The sequence below is a fragment of the Enoplosus armatus genome, chromosome 2 (genome assembly GCF_043641665.1).
Source record: "Enoplosus armatus isolate fEnoArm2 chromosome 2, fEnoArm2.hap1, whole genome shotgun sequence".
Taxonomy (NCBI): domain Eukaryota; kingdom Metazoa; phylum Chordata; class Actinopteri; order Centrarchiformes; family Enoplosidae; genus Enoplosus; species Enoplosus armatus.
The window spans coordinates 2533421-2547151 of record NC_092181.1 but is presented as its reverse complement, the minus strand read 5'-3'; the positions used below and the strand labels follow the sequence as shown (position 1 = coordinate 2547151).

Genomic DNA, 13731 nt, shown 5'->3' with positions numbered 1-13731 from the left:
TGGCAAACAATTTTTATTAATCACTACTGAGGTAATTTTTCAGGGCTTCTTCAGCTGCTAACAAAAAACTTCCAAAAAGTCTAAGTGGCATGACTGATTTTTTTTAAATTTCAAAGTAGTGTTTTTTTTTTATCAGCCATGGTTTCTAAAATGCTGCTACCCACTTGTAAATATACATATCCTTGCTGGTAGTGTGTACATATGTAGAAAACTAACCCCTGCTAGTAAAAGGTACTGTATTTTAACCAAATATGAGGTTATTTAAAATTCAAGTTGACATCAAAAATGTTATATTAACATTTCATTTCTTTCGTTCTGTGTAGAAACCTTAATAATCCAATAGCTCATATTTTTTCACAACCAGAGTTTTTTAGTGATATGAAAAATCATATATCACACTCACTTTTTACCCTGTGCGGCAAATTTTGGACAAGTGGAATTTCTTGATCGGTTCTCGTTAGTCAGCTGAAGCCTATGACAATACATGGCTGTATTTATACCTCACTCCTTGTTTGCATCTTGCTATTCCCACTTGTACTGTATCATACCACACTTCCAATCTAATAATGTACTTATATATATGTAACCATACTTATTTCAGCACCATACGAATATTCACCGTACTGCACAGGCAGGACGCTCTCTGTAAGAATGAAAAATTTAAAAAAAGGGAAATTGTGTCATTTTTGCCATAACAGCTTTTGCTGTGAGCTCAGAGGTCTGTTATGCTGTTGTATCTCTGTAATACAGGCATCACTATTAAAGGAATAGTTCACCCCAAAATGTAGGTTTGGTCATCTGCTCACTTGCATGTCAGTCAAGACTTTACTTTTGTACACAAAATACCGATCTAGGCTCATCCCAAATTATTTTTATGCCTCCTCGCCGGCATTGACTGTGGCCGGTGGCATTTTCCGTCTGTCCCATTCTCGTGAACGCAATATCTCAGGAACGACTCGAGAGAATTTCTTAAAATTTGGCACAAGGGTGAAACTGAAGTCACTCTGACCTCACAAAACACTTCTTTGGCCATAACTTGTGACTCAAAGGTCACCGTGACCTTGACAAACATGTTTTTGGCCATAATTCTAGAATTGATGCTATAATTATGACAAGTTTTCACACAAATGTTTAATGGGCAACAACGATGAAGTGATGACATTTTTGTACCTAAAAGGTCAAAGGTCAACTTCATGGTGACATCATAATGTCCTGAAAAAACACCTTTTTGGCCATTATTCAGCACCATAACTCAGGAGCAGAGGGGGAGAATGAGACCATATCTCACAGTTGGTCTGACAGTGAATTGGTGACACTTGACTCAAAGGTCAAAGGTCATTGTGACCTCAAAATAGGTTTTTAGCCATAAAAAAAAGACTAAACAACATATTGGAGCGTGCCTAGCTAACTGTGATCCTGTGAGTGAGTTTCACCTTCAGCTCATAGAGAGGCTTCACATCTAAAAACACCAGGAGGAAACAAAAGCACCATATTTTGTGTAGCTATACTCCATCTTTACGTAGTGATCAAGTACATGTGTACCTGTTTAGCCAATACATCTATGATAATCCATATTCACTGGAATCATACATGTATCATCAATATAGTGATAACTTCTATTTAGCCAAGAAATACACTTTATACCTGTTTTAATCAATTCCCTACAAGTATTCACTACATCTATTATATGGGCGTGGACAGACATTGAGGTAAACTGCAATTCTACTTAAAGCACAGTTTTATAGTGTAGAAAAATGTAAAAGAAATAAAACAAAAATATCTGTTTCCTAAAGCACTCTGCATCGGAGAAATACAAGAAAAGCTAAATACTGGACTTTAAAACTGCACTAATCAATATTTTATATTAACAATGGAAATGGCTGAATTTATGTCGAAGGTGCTGCTCATAGTGACAGACCCACAGAGAGCTGTCACTCAACTCTACGGAGGCTTTTACCTTCTTCAGCTCATTGTTTTGGTTTTACAGCCCACAACTATGCTGTTTTGGTTCACTCTCACTGCTCTCATCAGCATGTTGGTTAGTCACAAAAGTTTTTTTGCAAGTGAAAAGGCTCTGGTATACCCACTGCACACTACCTGCTCAGCACCAAACAGCAGACAGACACCTTAAGCAACTAGCCTGTGAACATAGTGGAGCATTTAGCAGCTAAAGAGCCAGAAGCCAGAAGAAAATATTGGCTTACATTTGTCAGTTGGACACAAACATGACTCCAAATGAATTATTAAGTTGCTCTGTGTCCACAGGATGTGTAAATAAGCAACTGTTTGCTGACATGTCCGCCTTAACAACTTTACAAGGTGGTAATATGACCATGTTGTGTTTACAGCCAGTTGCACTGCCCCCAAGTGGCCAAAAAAAAAACGAATTAATGCAGGTTTAAAGACCCACTTTGTTGATATTATGCAGGTGTTTCAAAGCGTTCAGAGAAACAAATGCATTTATTTTATTTTACTGTATAGATTTGTAAAAAGGTGGCTTTAACTTCAGTTACTCCGAAGTCTAAAAGAGAAATATAAAGCCAACTAGTTTGGCCACACACACTTCATCAAAAAACCTGATGTGGGAGCGAGCAGTAGATGACCTCATGTCTTTATTTTGGGGTGAACTATTCCTTTAAGGTTGTGGGGCTCATATCCACACTGCAGCATCTGTCTGCAGAAAGCTCCGCGACACATAACGTGATACCACTAACAATCAGAATGTAATATTCAACTCAGATTCACTTGGTTTTGTTAGGGGCTGTGATCAGGACCGACTTCAGACACTCAGTCACTTCTTGCCTTTGTCCTCTCTTCACAATGTGTTTTGACTGTTTGGATTCATCCTTCCTTATAACTGAAATGCTGTTTTAACCCAGACTGACTTCCAGCCCATCAGACCACTCCATGAGATCAGGGCCATGGCGATTGAAGACCCGTAGACATTTAGGACTACACAAAGGGTTTTCTCCATAGTTACTGGCTGATATTTCTAGCCCCGTCAGCCATGAGTTTGTCTCATCTTGATCCTGAAGATGGCAGAACAGGATTGTAGAGCAGAAATTGTTGCATTATTTTTTTCAGAAGCAGACTAAATTAATTCACCTAGTGCTAGGTCAGATTAACAGAAAAATAATACATAAAAATTTACCGGTTCCAGGTCGCAAATGTTTTGGACTGTTGGTCGGCTGATTTGAAGATGTCACCTTGATCTCTGGGAAACATTCTTCACTATTTTCTGATCAAAAATCTAAAAATAATTACAGATTAATCGATAATGAGCCCTACCCCCATCATGCGCCCTTATTGGCTCTCTTGTTTAAAAGTAACATTGCAGCAACCAGTTTTAAAACCTGACAGTGACCCAGTATTTACCCATAACCAGCTATTGATTGTTCAAATGCAGATTAAACCCATGTTCAATATCCCACATCATTCCCAGGTTTTGTGCGTGAAAGGTGTGTAACTGAGTTGCTGCAGTTTTGTCGCTTGGCCAGTGATCCTGCAATGCGTTTGTTTTTCTAAGAGGCTCCGTAGAAAAGTCTTAGATACCTTGACGTGTACGGGACACGCCTACTCGCTGTACTGAATGTCACAGGGCCAGACTCGGGGCCCACACTGCTCACTGCCTTACAGGTGCAGCACCTAAATGGCTCACTGATGAGTGAGCTGGCATCATAACCGGACAGACAGCAGCCCCTCAGTCCTTCCTTCACCCTGCTTTATATCATGTAGTCAGACCACCATCTCATCAAGCTCACAGATATCCGGCGAAAAAACTTATGACAACGAGACTCCTGAAGTGCTTATACAAACTACCACTGCACCACTACAGCACACTTTGTCTCCAGCCTTTTGTTAATTAGTGTATTTACATGCGCTCTAGTATCATGATTATGTGTTGCGCATGTAAACATCATATCCTGGTTTAGATAAGATAAGCTCTCAATAAGCCCTCATCCCGGTTTTTAGAAACCTGGTGTGGTAGCTACGTGTATCCCGATAGAAACCAGGATCATGTGACATGTAGAAAGATCTGATCCAGGTTTCTGATCATTCTCTGCTATGTGTGCAAGTGCGTTGTCAACTGAAGTCACGTAGTAGTTAGTCAGTAAAACAAAAAAACACATTGATTGTCCAATGCCCATCACTGGTGGTCAGATGGAGATGCTAAATCCAACAAAGCGGTAAATACAACATAGTTTAGACAGCAAACCAAGAATGAGACTCAAAACGCAACACTAATGCACATGTGAACATACTCTCTGACTTTTGTGCTTGAATTTCTCGTTGCGCTTGATGAGACAGAGGTCAGACGTCTGGCCACATAATACGCTACCGTCTTAACACCCCTTCTGACCTCACACGCTGCCCTTGTGGACTTTATCGTTCACTTCATTCATTTAAACAGGGTGATAAATACACAACGTTACCTACTCTACAGGACCACTGAGGTCCAGAGAAAACACCCTAAAAAAATGTCAGTAATAATAATTGCAATATCCATAGTGTCATTGTCCATATCTTGCTGTAATATAAGCTCACTTCTTCCTTCACTTTCATCCTCCTCCTCCTCCTCCTCCTCCTCCTCCTGTTTGTCGCCTGTCTACCCATCAAACCTCAACTCACAAAGATGCTGTTAGGTCACATGCGAGCGTAAAATACACTTGTGTATTTGAGTTTTCTTTCTTTTGTTTTGTACAGTTTAAGACATCACGTGTTTGGGGGCAAATTTAGACAATGTTCCAGACATATGTAGCAACTTTGTGGCCGTCAGACCCGCCACGTATTATTTCTTTCTAAATCTTTAAGAGGTATGAGATTTTTGTTTGTCTGTACATCATGATTATAACTGTTTGGCTGTGGTTTGTTGTTTTATTTTATGACATTGTGATTTCTAGTGACTAGGCCATTAGTACACCACACTGGGGAGGCCTCCTCAACCATACACACTACCTCTCCGTCTGCCTACACGGACTCAAACACTGAAATGCATGAACACAAGCACTCAACGTGCCGGGCTGCAACAGAGCAGATTGACAGATTGCAGAAAAAGAATCTGGACTAAAAGTTTCCACATCTCACTAATGTTTGTATCTTGAACCCAAAGTGACAAGTAATTTGTGGCAGTGCTTTTTAGTTTGCCGAAGTAGCCTAGATTCAGGCTAGTGTGTTATGTTGGGTTGCAGCTGAATTGTTTCTGCATTACGCTATGTTTTTTACACCATGCTTTTGAAGCAGCAGCAATATAGTACTGTATTTTTTAAAAAGATGTTCCACCAACCTCCCCTCAAGACGCCCAACACATGCCTAATAATCAGGTGCCAAAATTCAGCACTGCTTGTCACGTATTTTCCACATTGATTTGACTAATCAAAGCAGGTGCTTGTGTATTATTCTGAATGATTAGTATGGCCTGCAATTACCATGGAAGGAGTGTTGTTCAGATGGCCTCTTTAAGTGCAAGTATGTTATTGTTGTTATTGATAATCACTTGATCTGGGTTTATTTTGTAACTTGTGGAAATAGTTCAAAACTGGATTTTTTTTATATATACGTATATGAATATAATGCTGTGAAGTGCAGTCATGAATTAAGAGATTTTTCTTTCACATCAATACAGTAAAAAGAATAAAACCACAGTGAAATGAGAGTTGTTTTTGTCTGTTTCAAACCCTGTATTGTATCAGCCTGTCAGTGAGACTCCTGTAGGTGGCGGTAATGCAACAACGGGCGAAAAAACACTATTTGAAGCAAAGAAGAAGAACGGCGCTCTGTGTATTTCCGGTTAGCTAAAATGGCTCAAGGTAAACAGAAGTTTAAAGCTCAGCGGCCAGGAGCCTCTAAGAAACAGCAACAAAAGAAACAGAAAGGACCGAAGAAAGGAGGTATGACTTAAGAATCTGACCTGTTATTCAATAAGTTTCTGAAACAGGCGAAGAAACTATTTTTAGTGAAGCAGCTTCAACGTGACCTGAGCGGAAACCGCTGAACACGTTGTTAGAGTGGCTCGTGTTATAATATTTACAATATCTAGCAGAAATTATTAGGACATGGTTTAATAACATTTATGCTCCGTCCTCCAAAATATTGTATCCAGCATTAAACTAAGCGACTGAATAAACGTAAACTTTAGAAGAGATACGGCCAGTCACACAGGTACCTAAGGAGCTGAATTACTTTGCTCTACTTTTATACACACATAACTATTTAAACTCAGATGTTTTGGATATTTGCTAAGGAAACCACTAAATACCCGTTTCTTACCTGTGTTTGCTTAATTATGTGTAATTGTGTTTTTAATGACGAAGGTACCGTTAATGTTAGTATGACTAGCTGTATGCTTAGCCTAATACTGTTACACTGAGGGACTTTACATATAACCTTTAATGTATCTGTTCAGAAAAATCAAAACCACTCAACAAAATAGTGATGATGACCCAACTTTAATCACACCAAGAAATAAAATGGAGTTTCATTTTGTACCATAAAGTATTCCAGTGTAATTATACAATCAGCTCAAACTACACCCCTCAGTATAACGTCATACACTTAAACAACACTACAGCCTCCAAAATGACCACAAAGTATATGTTGCAGGGCTGTTCATTTTTTAGCTCATATTGACTGTATTGGTTAATTGATCATTATAAGCAACAGTTTTGTATTTTCAACGTTGTTGGACAAGCCAGGGGAATATGTAGCAAACATTATATGAATACTTGGCTTCAAATTTATGTCAACAACAATGACACTATTAATGACGAGCACAATTTACGAAGCAAGAAATGCTCTGATGTAGACAGAGAAGCCTTGGAGCTGTTAGTGTGGCATACAGGCAGTTCACCATTCAGTGTGTTTTTGCACAGTGTAACAAATGGCGTTTCAGTCCTATCTGATTTAAGTCAGACAGACCTTCGAAGTGTGTGTTTTATTTTTTTGATTTGGTAAGCTCTTGGTAATTACATTTGGAAATTTTACAATGAGTTTTTTTCTCCCTTTTCCAAAGGGAGGATAATTGCGCCTAAGAAGGCTCAAGTGGTTCAGCAACAGAAGCTGAAGAAGGTGAGGACACTTTTAACAGAAAGTGACAGGAGCATAGTGGCAGTTTGTCTCAGCCCAGCTCTTTCAGTCTGACAGCGAATACGCCAATGAGCTTGACTGATTGCTTAAATTTAACGTGACCTCCTCTGCTGCCTCCTGAAGGGTCTCGAGGTTGCCATCAGGAACAAGATTGAGCAGGAGGTGACCCAAAAGGCAAGCTCTTCCCTTCACAAGCCGCTGAGTGTGGTTAAAGGTCCAGGTAAAGGCAACCCAGGAGCAGCCCATCCAGGAACCAGCTCCAAATAGGACCTGACACACAACCGCACATGTACAGGACTGAGGCTTAATGTCCTAAACTTAAGGACTTAGTCATGGGACCGGTGACCTACATTGAACCCATGACTCAGATATAAGATACATGCCAGCTGTCCTGTTGTTTTTGACTCCTGAATGTTTCAGCTGACTTCAGGCATATAGAAAATGTTAATTAATAATTTTTCAGTTTACAAAGAAATGTATGAAATAAGAGAACAGATATTCTGGATATGATATGCATCAGTGGTCTATGGAAGTTACATAAACCTCCACTAGGGGGCACCACAGGACTTTGACTCTCAAGGACTTTCTGATTTGTTTGCTTGTTTTTTTGTTGTAAAAATCCTGATTGAGAACGGAAACACATATGACTTTATATGATCTTTGGTTGAACCACCCAAAAAAAGTTTTGTATCATCTATCATGGTATGATACTGTATGATTGTACAGAAAATAATGAGCAATCAGAATAAAAGTGGGTTTGACAAAGTATTTGATACTGGGTAACTTTGTGTTGTTTGCTTCAAAAAACACAGGTTTGCAATCCTGGCGTGTGGTGTTGTGTCAGTTCACTGTGTCAATTCACAGTCCAGCTGTGAGAATGCTTACATATAAGGAGCAAGGTCTGTAACGGTGATCTTTGATTACTGTGGAAATTTTATCATAGCAGCAGAAAAAGGGAAAGGGAAAGCAACTTCAACTAAAATATGAATCTTGCCCCTGTCACTTTTAAGAATTGAAGTTGAGATATATATTCAACACACTTTGCAGGTGTAAATTCCAGCCAGCACTAATCATTTCTGTAAATATTTTATTGGTATTGAATCCCTCTGTTGTGACCAGGGTAGGAAAATGACCTGGAAATACAGCATGGATGAAGGAATCCATCCAGTCCAGCAATGTCCCCAGGAGATGATTTTAGAATGACAGAAGACCAGAGATATCGTGTTTTTATTCCACACATCCTTCTTCCTTTTCAAAACCTGGCGCCTACATCACCCACAATGCAACTCGGGCCACAGACAGTTCAGAGATTCTGGTGTGTTATGCTAGCTTCGAGCTGTTAGCCTCAAGCAGAGATGAGGAGCGGGCCACAGATGTCTGGTGAGCTCACTGCTCTCTTAACTCCACACACCCAGATTTCTTTCATTTTCAAACTTGTAGTCTTCAGACACAGCTGATGCTGACTCAAGTGACATCACTCGAGACAATTCATCAGATTTTGCACAGCTCCCTCTGGAGCCCAAAAAATGTTTATACAACTTTTTGTGAAACTTTAATGTGTAAAATGTCCCTCTAATGTATGTGGTGTATTGAATTTAAAGACCTGAACATAACCAGAGCATTGTGACTAGGCAGTCCTACTGTATGTTACCTTGGTGATGCACCACCACCTTAAGGAAATGGGCCACTAATTTAGCAACAGACCAGAATTGTGACAGCAGCAGGCTGAACACTGCTTGAACTGTTTTAATGTCGACATATGTTCTCAAGCAGCCTGGGCCAGAGAAGGTTTGGCATGCTTGTATATGAAGAAAATAGAGTTTATATACAGTATGCATGTATTGATGTCAGTAAATACCACCTAGTTCTCTTTATTTTGTGGATGTACAGTCCAGCAGCGCAATGTAGTTGCATCTACATTTAAGCTTCATATTGAGGTTTTTATGTGAGACTTTTTAACCATCTCAGTGTCATGACAATAACAGCATGCATTATGCATACAGTGCACAAGGACAGCACTACTATATGACAAACTATCACAAAACAAGCTAGTTAAAAATAATTAGTGAAATACAATCAACATGTCAAGCAGTCATCAGCGATTATTTCTAAAGCAGGTCTGTGGACATAAACGGTGTATGTTTAGATGACCTTAATGGCCTCCATGCAGTGGACAGAGCGCAGGAACCTGGGGAAGGAGTCTTTGGCCATCAAACTGTAGATCCTCTGCTGAGCCTCGTTGAATGTGTTGGCACGCAGAGAGTCCATCACACTCAACAGAGCCTCCCGGGTCTCAGCGTCCAAGTTTACCTGAGGGGAAAACAGATGATCAAAACAAGCGCTTGAATTATATTCTATTACTGCACACGTCACCAAATCCCATTCATCATTTGTGTTGACTTCAATCTTAATGCTCTGTGTTCCTGTTATACCACACTCTCCTCTCCACCAACCTCCAGCGGGGCGCCAGGGTTGATAAACTGGCTGCAGATGCTGCTGGCCTTGGTCTTTGAAGGAGAAACCCTGTAGTCCTCACAGGCCAGCCAGAACCCGAGGTTCTCCTCACTGAACTCTGAACGCAGGAACCCACGAAATGCCTGCAGACCACCTGGGAAAGAGACGAAAGAAAGAGAAAGAGAAGAACAAGCCCATAGGTTAGTGACTCATGACACATTTTTGGCCAAAACTTCATATCAGAGCTTTTTGGTACAGCTCTGATGGGACATTGACTTTTCAAAAATCATCCCAGAAAGTACCTCTTGCATGTGGCTCTGTCATGGGAAATGTCTGTAAAATGTACTGTGGGAAAATGAACTAATAATGTGATCTAAACAGCTTAAATGCACATTTTGAAGCTATGTTTACTACTGCTTAAAAGGATACTTCAGGGGTTTAGTGTTGCATTTCCATAAAATTGTGGGACTCACAAGACATGAAATAAAAGTCAAAATCAAAAAGCAGCTGAAGCTGAGATATCCTGACTTTTAGTCCCTGCTATGAGACAAGCTCAGAAAACACTGGATATACATTCACCATTGTGCCTGATAAATACACAGGTCTTTCAGACTCCCTGGTGTGTAACACATGCTGCCCGTCATAGATCTGTAGTCTCAAAGCTCAAGCACAAGCCAAGAACCCCAATGACATCATCAGGGTTATTTTCTCAGACCTGACAAAGCTCCTCCACAGCATTTACACAACTTTTCACACGCTAAGTAGTACTTGCCAAGTAACCTGACTTCTATGTATAAAATGTATATTGTCAAGGCACTGGCAAACTCAGGATAGATAGATCATGTCTCATGAGTGAAGAATGTATTAAATTGAGCAAGTATGTGTTTCATTGCATATGAAAGTGTTTTTTTATTCGTAAGAAGAATGTGTTATTTCTCCTTTTTAAAGTTACATAGTGTTGCTTTAATATTGGCAATAATATTTGTTTTCCATAGTGAATCATAGTTTTGGTCAGCCAAACTTTGTATCAGAGCAATAAAGTTTTGTTATTTTTATGACATGTTTCTATTGAAATGTTAACAATGTTAAAATTCAGTCACTGCTGTTGCATTAAATTATTGCATGTTGTAGAGGAAGACATGACGCTCTTGAGGATTAGTGTTGAAGGAACAGAGACATGTACAGACATAAGTGCTGCAAGATAGAAGTATAAAACTACCTGCTGTGCAAGCTTAACACTACATTTCTTTTTTTTCTTTACTTTTATCTTTAATTTTGAAAAGGGGAAAAAGACAGCACACAGCACACATTTCATAGTCGGAGAAGCACAGGTGTAACATGACGGTGTGACAGTGAGCCAGCCATATGACTTAGATTCAGACATGATTCATTTTTATTAGTAACACTTGTGCTTTTTCTACTGTGACATGTCAAAATGTCTTCTGTGAAAAAGACATGTTGTCTGTGTTGTTGAAACAATGAACTGACTTTGGAAATGTTGTGAAATAAAGGGGGGGAAAAAGTGTTCTTACTCTTGTTGTTTAGCAGAGTTTCCAGATCCTGAAGAGCTTTTCCATCCTGAAACCTGAGAAGAGAAACAGAAACTGTCAAAATTCACCTTCACTGTGATAACTGGCAGACGAGTGGACTTTATACTTATTTGAAACATGGGCTTCAGTGGGTTTACTTGTGCTTGTGGTGCGTCTCAGCCAGATGGCTTAACTTCACCCGCATCCCTTTCGCCCTGAAACACACAGGCACAAGAAATCACACACAAACACTTCATAATAGAATCTCTGCAATAAGGGAATCACTTATTCACATACAAAACATGAGGAACAAGGTGCATACTTACTTCTCCAGGCATGAGGAGGGCAGGGAGGAGAGCCCCTTACACATTGAGGTGTGTAGTTTGAGAAAACCTGCACAGGGAAAATGAACAGACCGAGCTGTGTTTTATCGCAGCAGAAGATTTCTTCTGAATTCTCCGATTCAATACAACGTGCTGTTCTTATATAGTCTACCTGTTTACTATCTGTTCTGTCAATCTGCTCCAGGCGTAGAGACGAGGGCTGAATAGAGGCGAAGACGGCTGAATGAGAGAGGTGGGGTACGTGCTTACAAGCCATGTACACCTGTCAGCAGGAGATACAAAGCAAGTCAGCACATATAGTAGGAAAATGAAAGCAAGGGGACATCCAGTGTGTGTGTGTGTGTGTGTGTTTGGTCAGGGATCATTAATAGTCTTGAAAGTCAGTCATAAACAAAACCTAGATGGGCCTTTAGAGTGTTTCTCCCAAGAGAATAAAGCGATGAGGGAGGAGCAGGTGGGCTGCTAACATCACTCATCCCTGGAGAGTCAGAGAACGGCAGGACAGAGGAGCGAGTGTTACACGTTGATAGACAAAATAAGATGAAACACCTGACAAGATCATTAAATACAGTACCTCTGCGGTCACAATAATGTCACTATATTTTTCTTCTCCTTTTCCTTACTCTTTTGTTTTTCTTTGTTTTGTAAACCTCTAACGTGGCTCTCTGCAGTCAATGCTTATCTATACATCACTGCAAATAATGTTATATCACATAATAAGGGGGGGGGGGGGCTTCTCTGTGCTCACCTTAAAGCTCATAATATGTGTACCTACTAGCATTTTGTGACAGAGTAACTAGATTGGAAGCTAATTACGGTCCAATATGCAACTTACATACGTGTGAAGTGGAAACTTGAAGCCACCCTAACTTTTGAAATGAAAAATATTATATTTATGTAATTTTCATAGATTGTGGATTTGTTTTTGCTGAGGGAGAAGAAGTAGATGTGCTTTCATTAGAACTTTTTTTGTGTAAAAAACACATCAGACAAATTATTAATATTATTATTATTTTGCCATGCTTTTGCCATTTTCTTTAATGCATCATATTTTTGATATAACGACAACATTTTTAAGGGTTAAGGCCGCAGTATTCTCCATAACCCGGCCTCTGGTCCTGTTTGAGGATCTTCAGCCACATCAGGAGCTATGGGAGATATCAGCATTCATCAAATGTAGAAGTGGCTGATACAAGAAACATGCAATGGCCAACCACAGCCTGCATGCTGTGTAAATACAGTGTCTATGATCCCTCCAGTCTCCCAGCATGTTCACACAGCCGGGCACTGGGCCGCCAGCAGGCTGAGTCTCTGTCGCTTCCGGCTTCCTCAACAAGAGTCGCTGTGAAATCTGCAAGACGGAGCCCCCCCCCCCCCCCCCCCCCCCCAGGACCTGCTGAACCCAGAAGAAGCTGCTTGTTTGGTGTCGAATCCGATTTCAGGACGGACTCGGATCCACTAAACTGAGCTCCGGATCCGCTGGTTCCTCTTGAGTCCTGATCCTGCATCCTACCATGGGCGGCGGGTCGCATTGGAGGTAAACATACAGCGAGTGAGTCACAAAAGGGTCTCTGGATTGTGTTATTAAACCATAACAGCGTCCAGATCCGTGTGTGGATCGCGGGCATGAACGTATAAACTTGACCTGCATCGATCTGCGCGACTTTGAGCTGGAATGTTTAATGGCATTAATATATCGGTAATGACCAATAATTTCACCAAACATCAGCTATTGCTCCACTCCCCAGAAATTCCACAACTAAGATTTTGATAGTTTGAAATGTCTTACTTTTTGTGAATGATCAAAACCGGTTAAGAGGGTGGACACAGTTCATTATCTTATAATAACCAGAACTTGTCCTGTAATGTAAACTGACCTTCTGAAGCCGGCGTGTATAACCAGTGTAACCCAGCCAAATGCAATGTGATCTGGGACATAGTCTAACTCAGTGGTTTTTAACAGTCTTGGCTTATGACCACTTAAAGCAAAGCCATGTCTCCTTGTGACCCATCAACACCGGCTGCGTAAGTCTACTGGTTGTGGTCAGTTTAACCAGAAAGAGATATTTTTCCTTTGTTCTATTTGAGTAATTAAAAAACTCAAAATAAACATGACATGAAGAGTAAGAGAACAGTAAAACTATCTCAACAACACGGGTACAGTATTCGTGGCCAGGCCTGTTGTGAGTGTGTGGAGATTGGCCCGGGCTTGACAGTGTATTCCCGGACTAATTGGATTATAACATGAATTATAATCCATGTCCAGCCCTGCCAGCTCCTCATCTCTGCTTGAGGCTTGAGGCTCGAGGCTACATCAGCCA

At 40.4% G+C, this 13731-nt stretch overlaps 3 protein-coding genes across 3 annotated transcripts in view; 2 read left to right on the top strand and 1 right to left on the bottom strand.

Moving 5' to 3' along the window:
- The first annotated feature begins 5773 nt into the window (after positions 1 to 5773).
- Positions 5774 to 7851, top strand: c2h19orf53 (chromosome 2 C19orf53 homolog). Its single transcript, XM_070913609.1, has 3 exons — positions 5774 to 5888; positions 7010 to 7065; positions 7207 to 7851. The coding sequence occupies exons 1-3, from the start codon at positions 5798 to 5800 to the stop codon at positions 7348 to 7350; spliced, it is 291 nt and encodes a 96-aa protein (XP_070769710.1). The 5' UTR covers positions 5774 to 5797; the 3' UTR covers positions 7351 to 7851.
- A 1065-nt stretch (positions 7852 to 8916) lies between these two features.
- LOC139291535 (regulator of G-protein signaling 5) lies at positions 8917 to 11685 on the bottom strand. The gene is made up of 6 exons (XM_070913598.1): positions 11562 to 11685; positions 11393 to 11459; positions 11225 to 11281; positions 11070 to 11122; positions 9537 to 9691; positions 8917 to 9393 (listed from the first exon to the last, which is right to left on the bottom strand). The coding sequence occupies exons 2-6, from the start codon at positions 11434 to 11436 to the stop codon at positions 9226 to 9228; spliced, it is 477 nt and encodes a 158-aa protein (XP_070769699.1). The 5' UTR covers positions 11437 to 11459; positions 11562 to 11685; the 3' UTR covers positions 8917 to 9225.
- Positions 11686 to 12810: 1125 nt separating this feature from the next.
- The window catches only part of LOC139291526 (mitochondrial adenyl nucleotide antiporter SLC25A24-like), a 9252-nt gene continuing 8331 nt past the window's right edge, over positions 12811 to 13731 (top strand). Inside the window, exon 1 of the mRNA XM_070913586.1 lies at positions 12811 to 12947. The gene's annotated coding sequence lies outside the window, so the exon portion shown is untranslated. The remainder of the gene's footprint in view (positions 12948 to 13731) is intronic.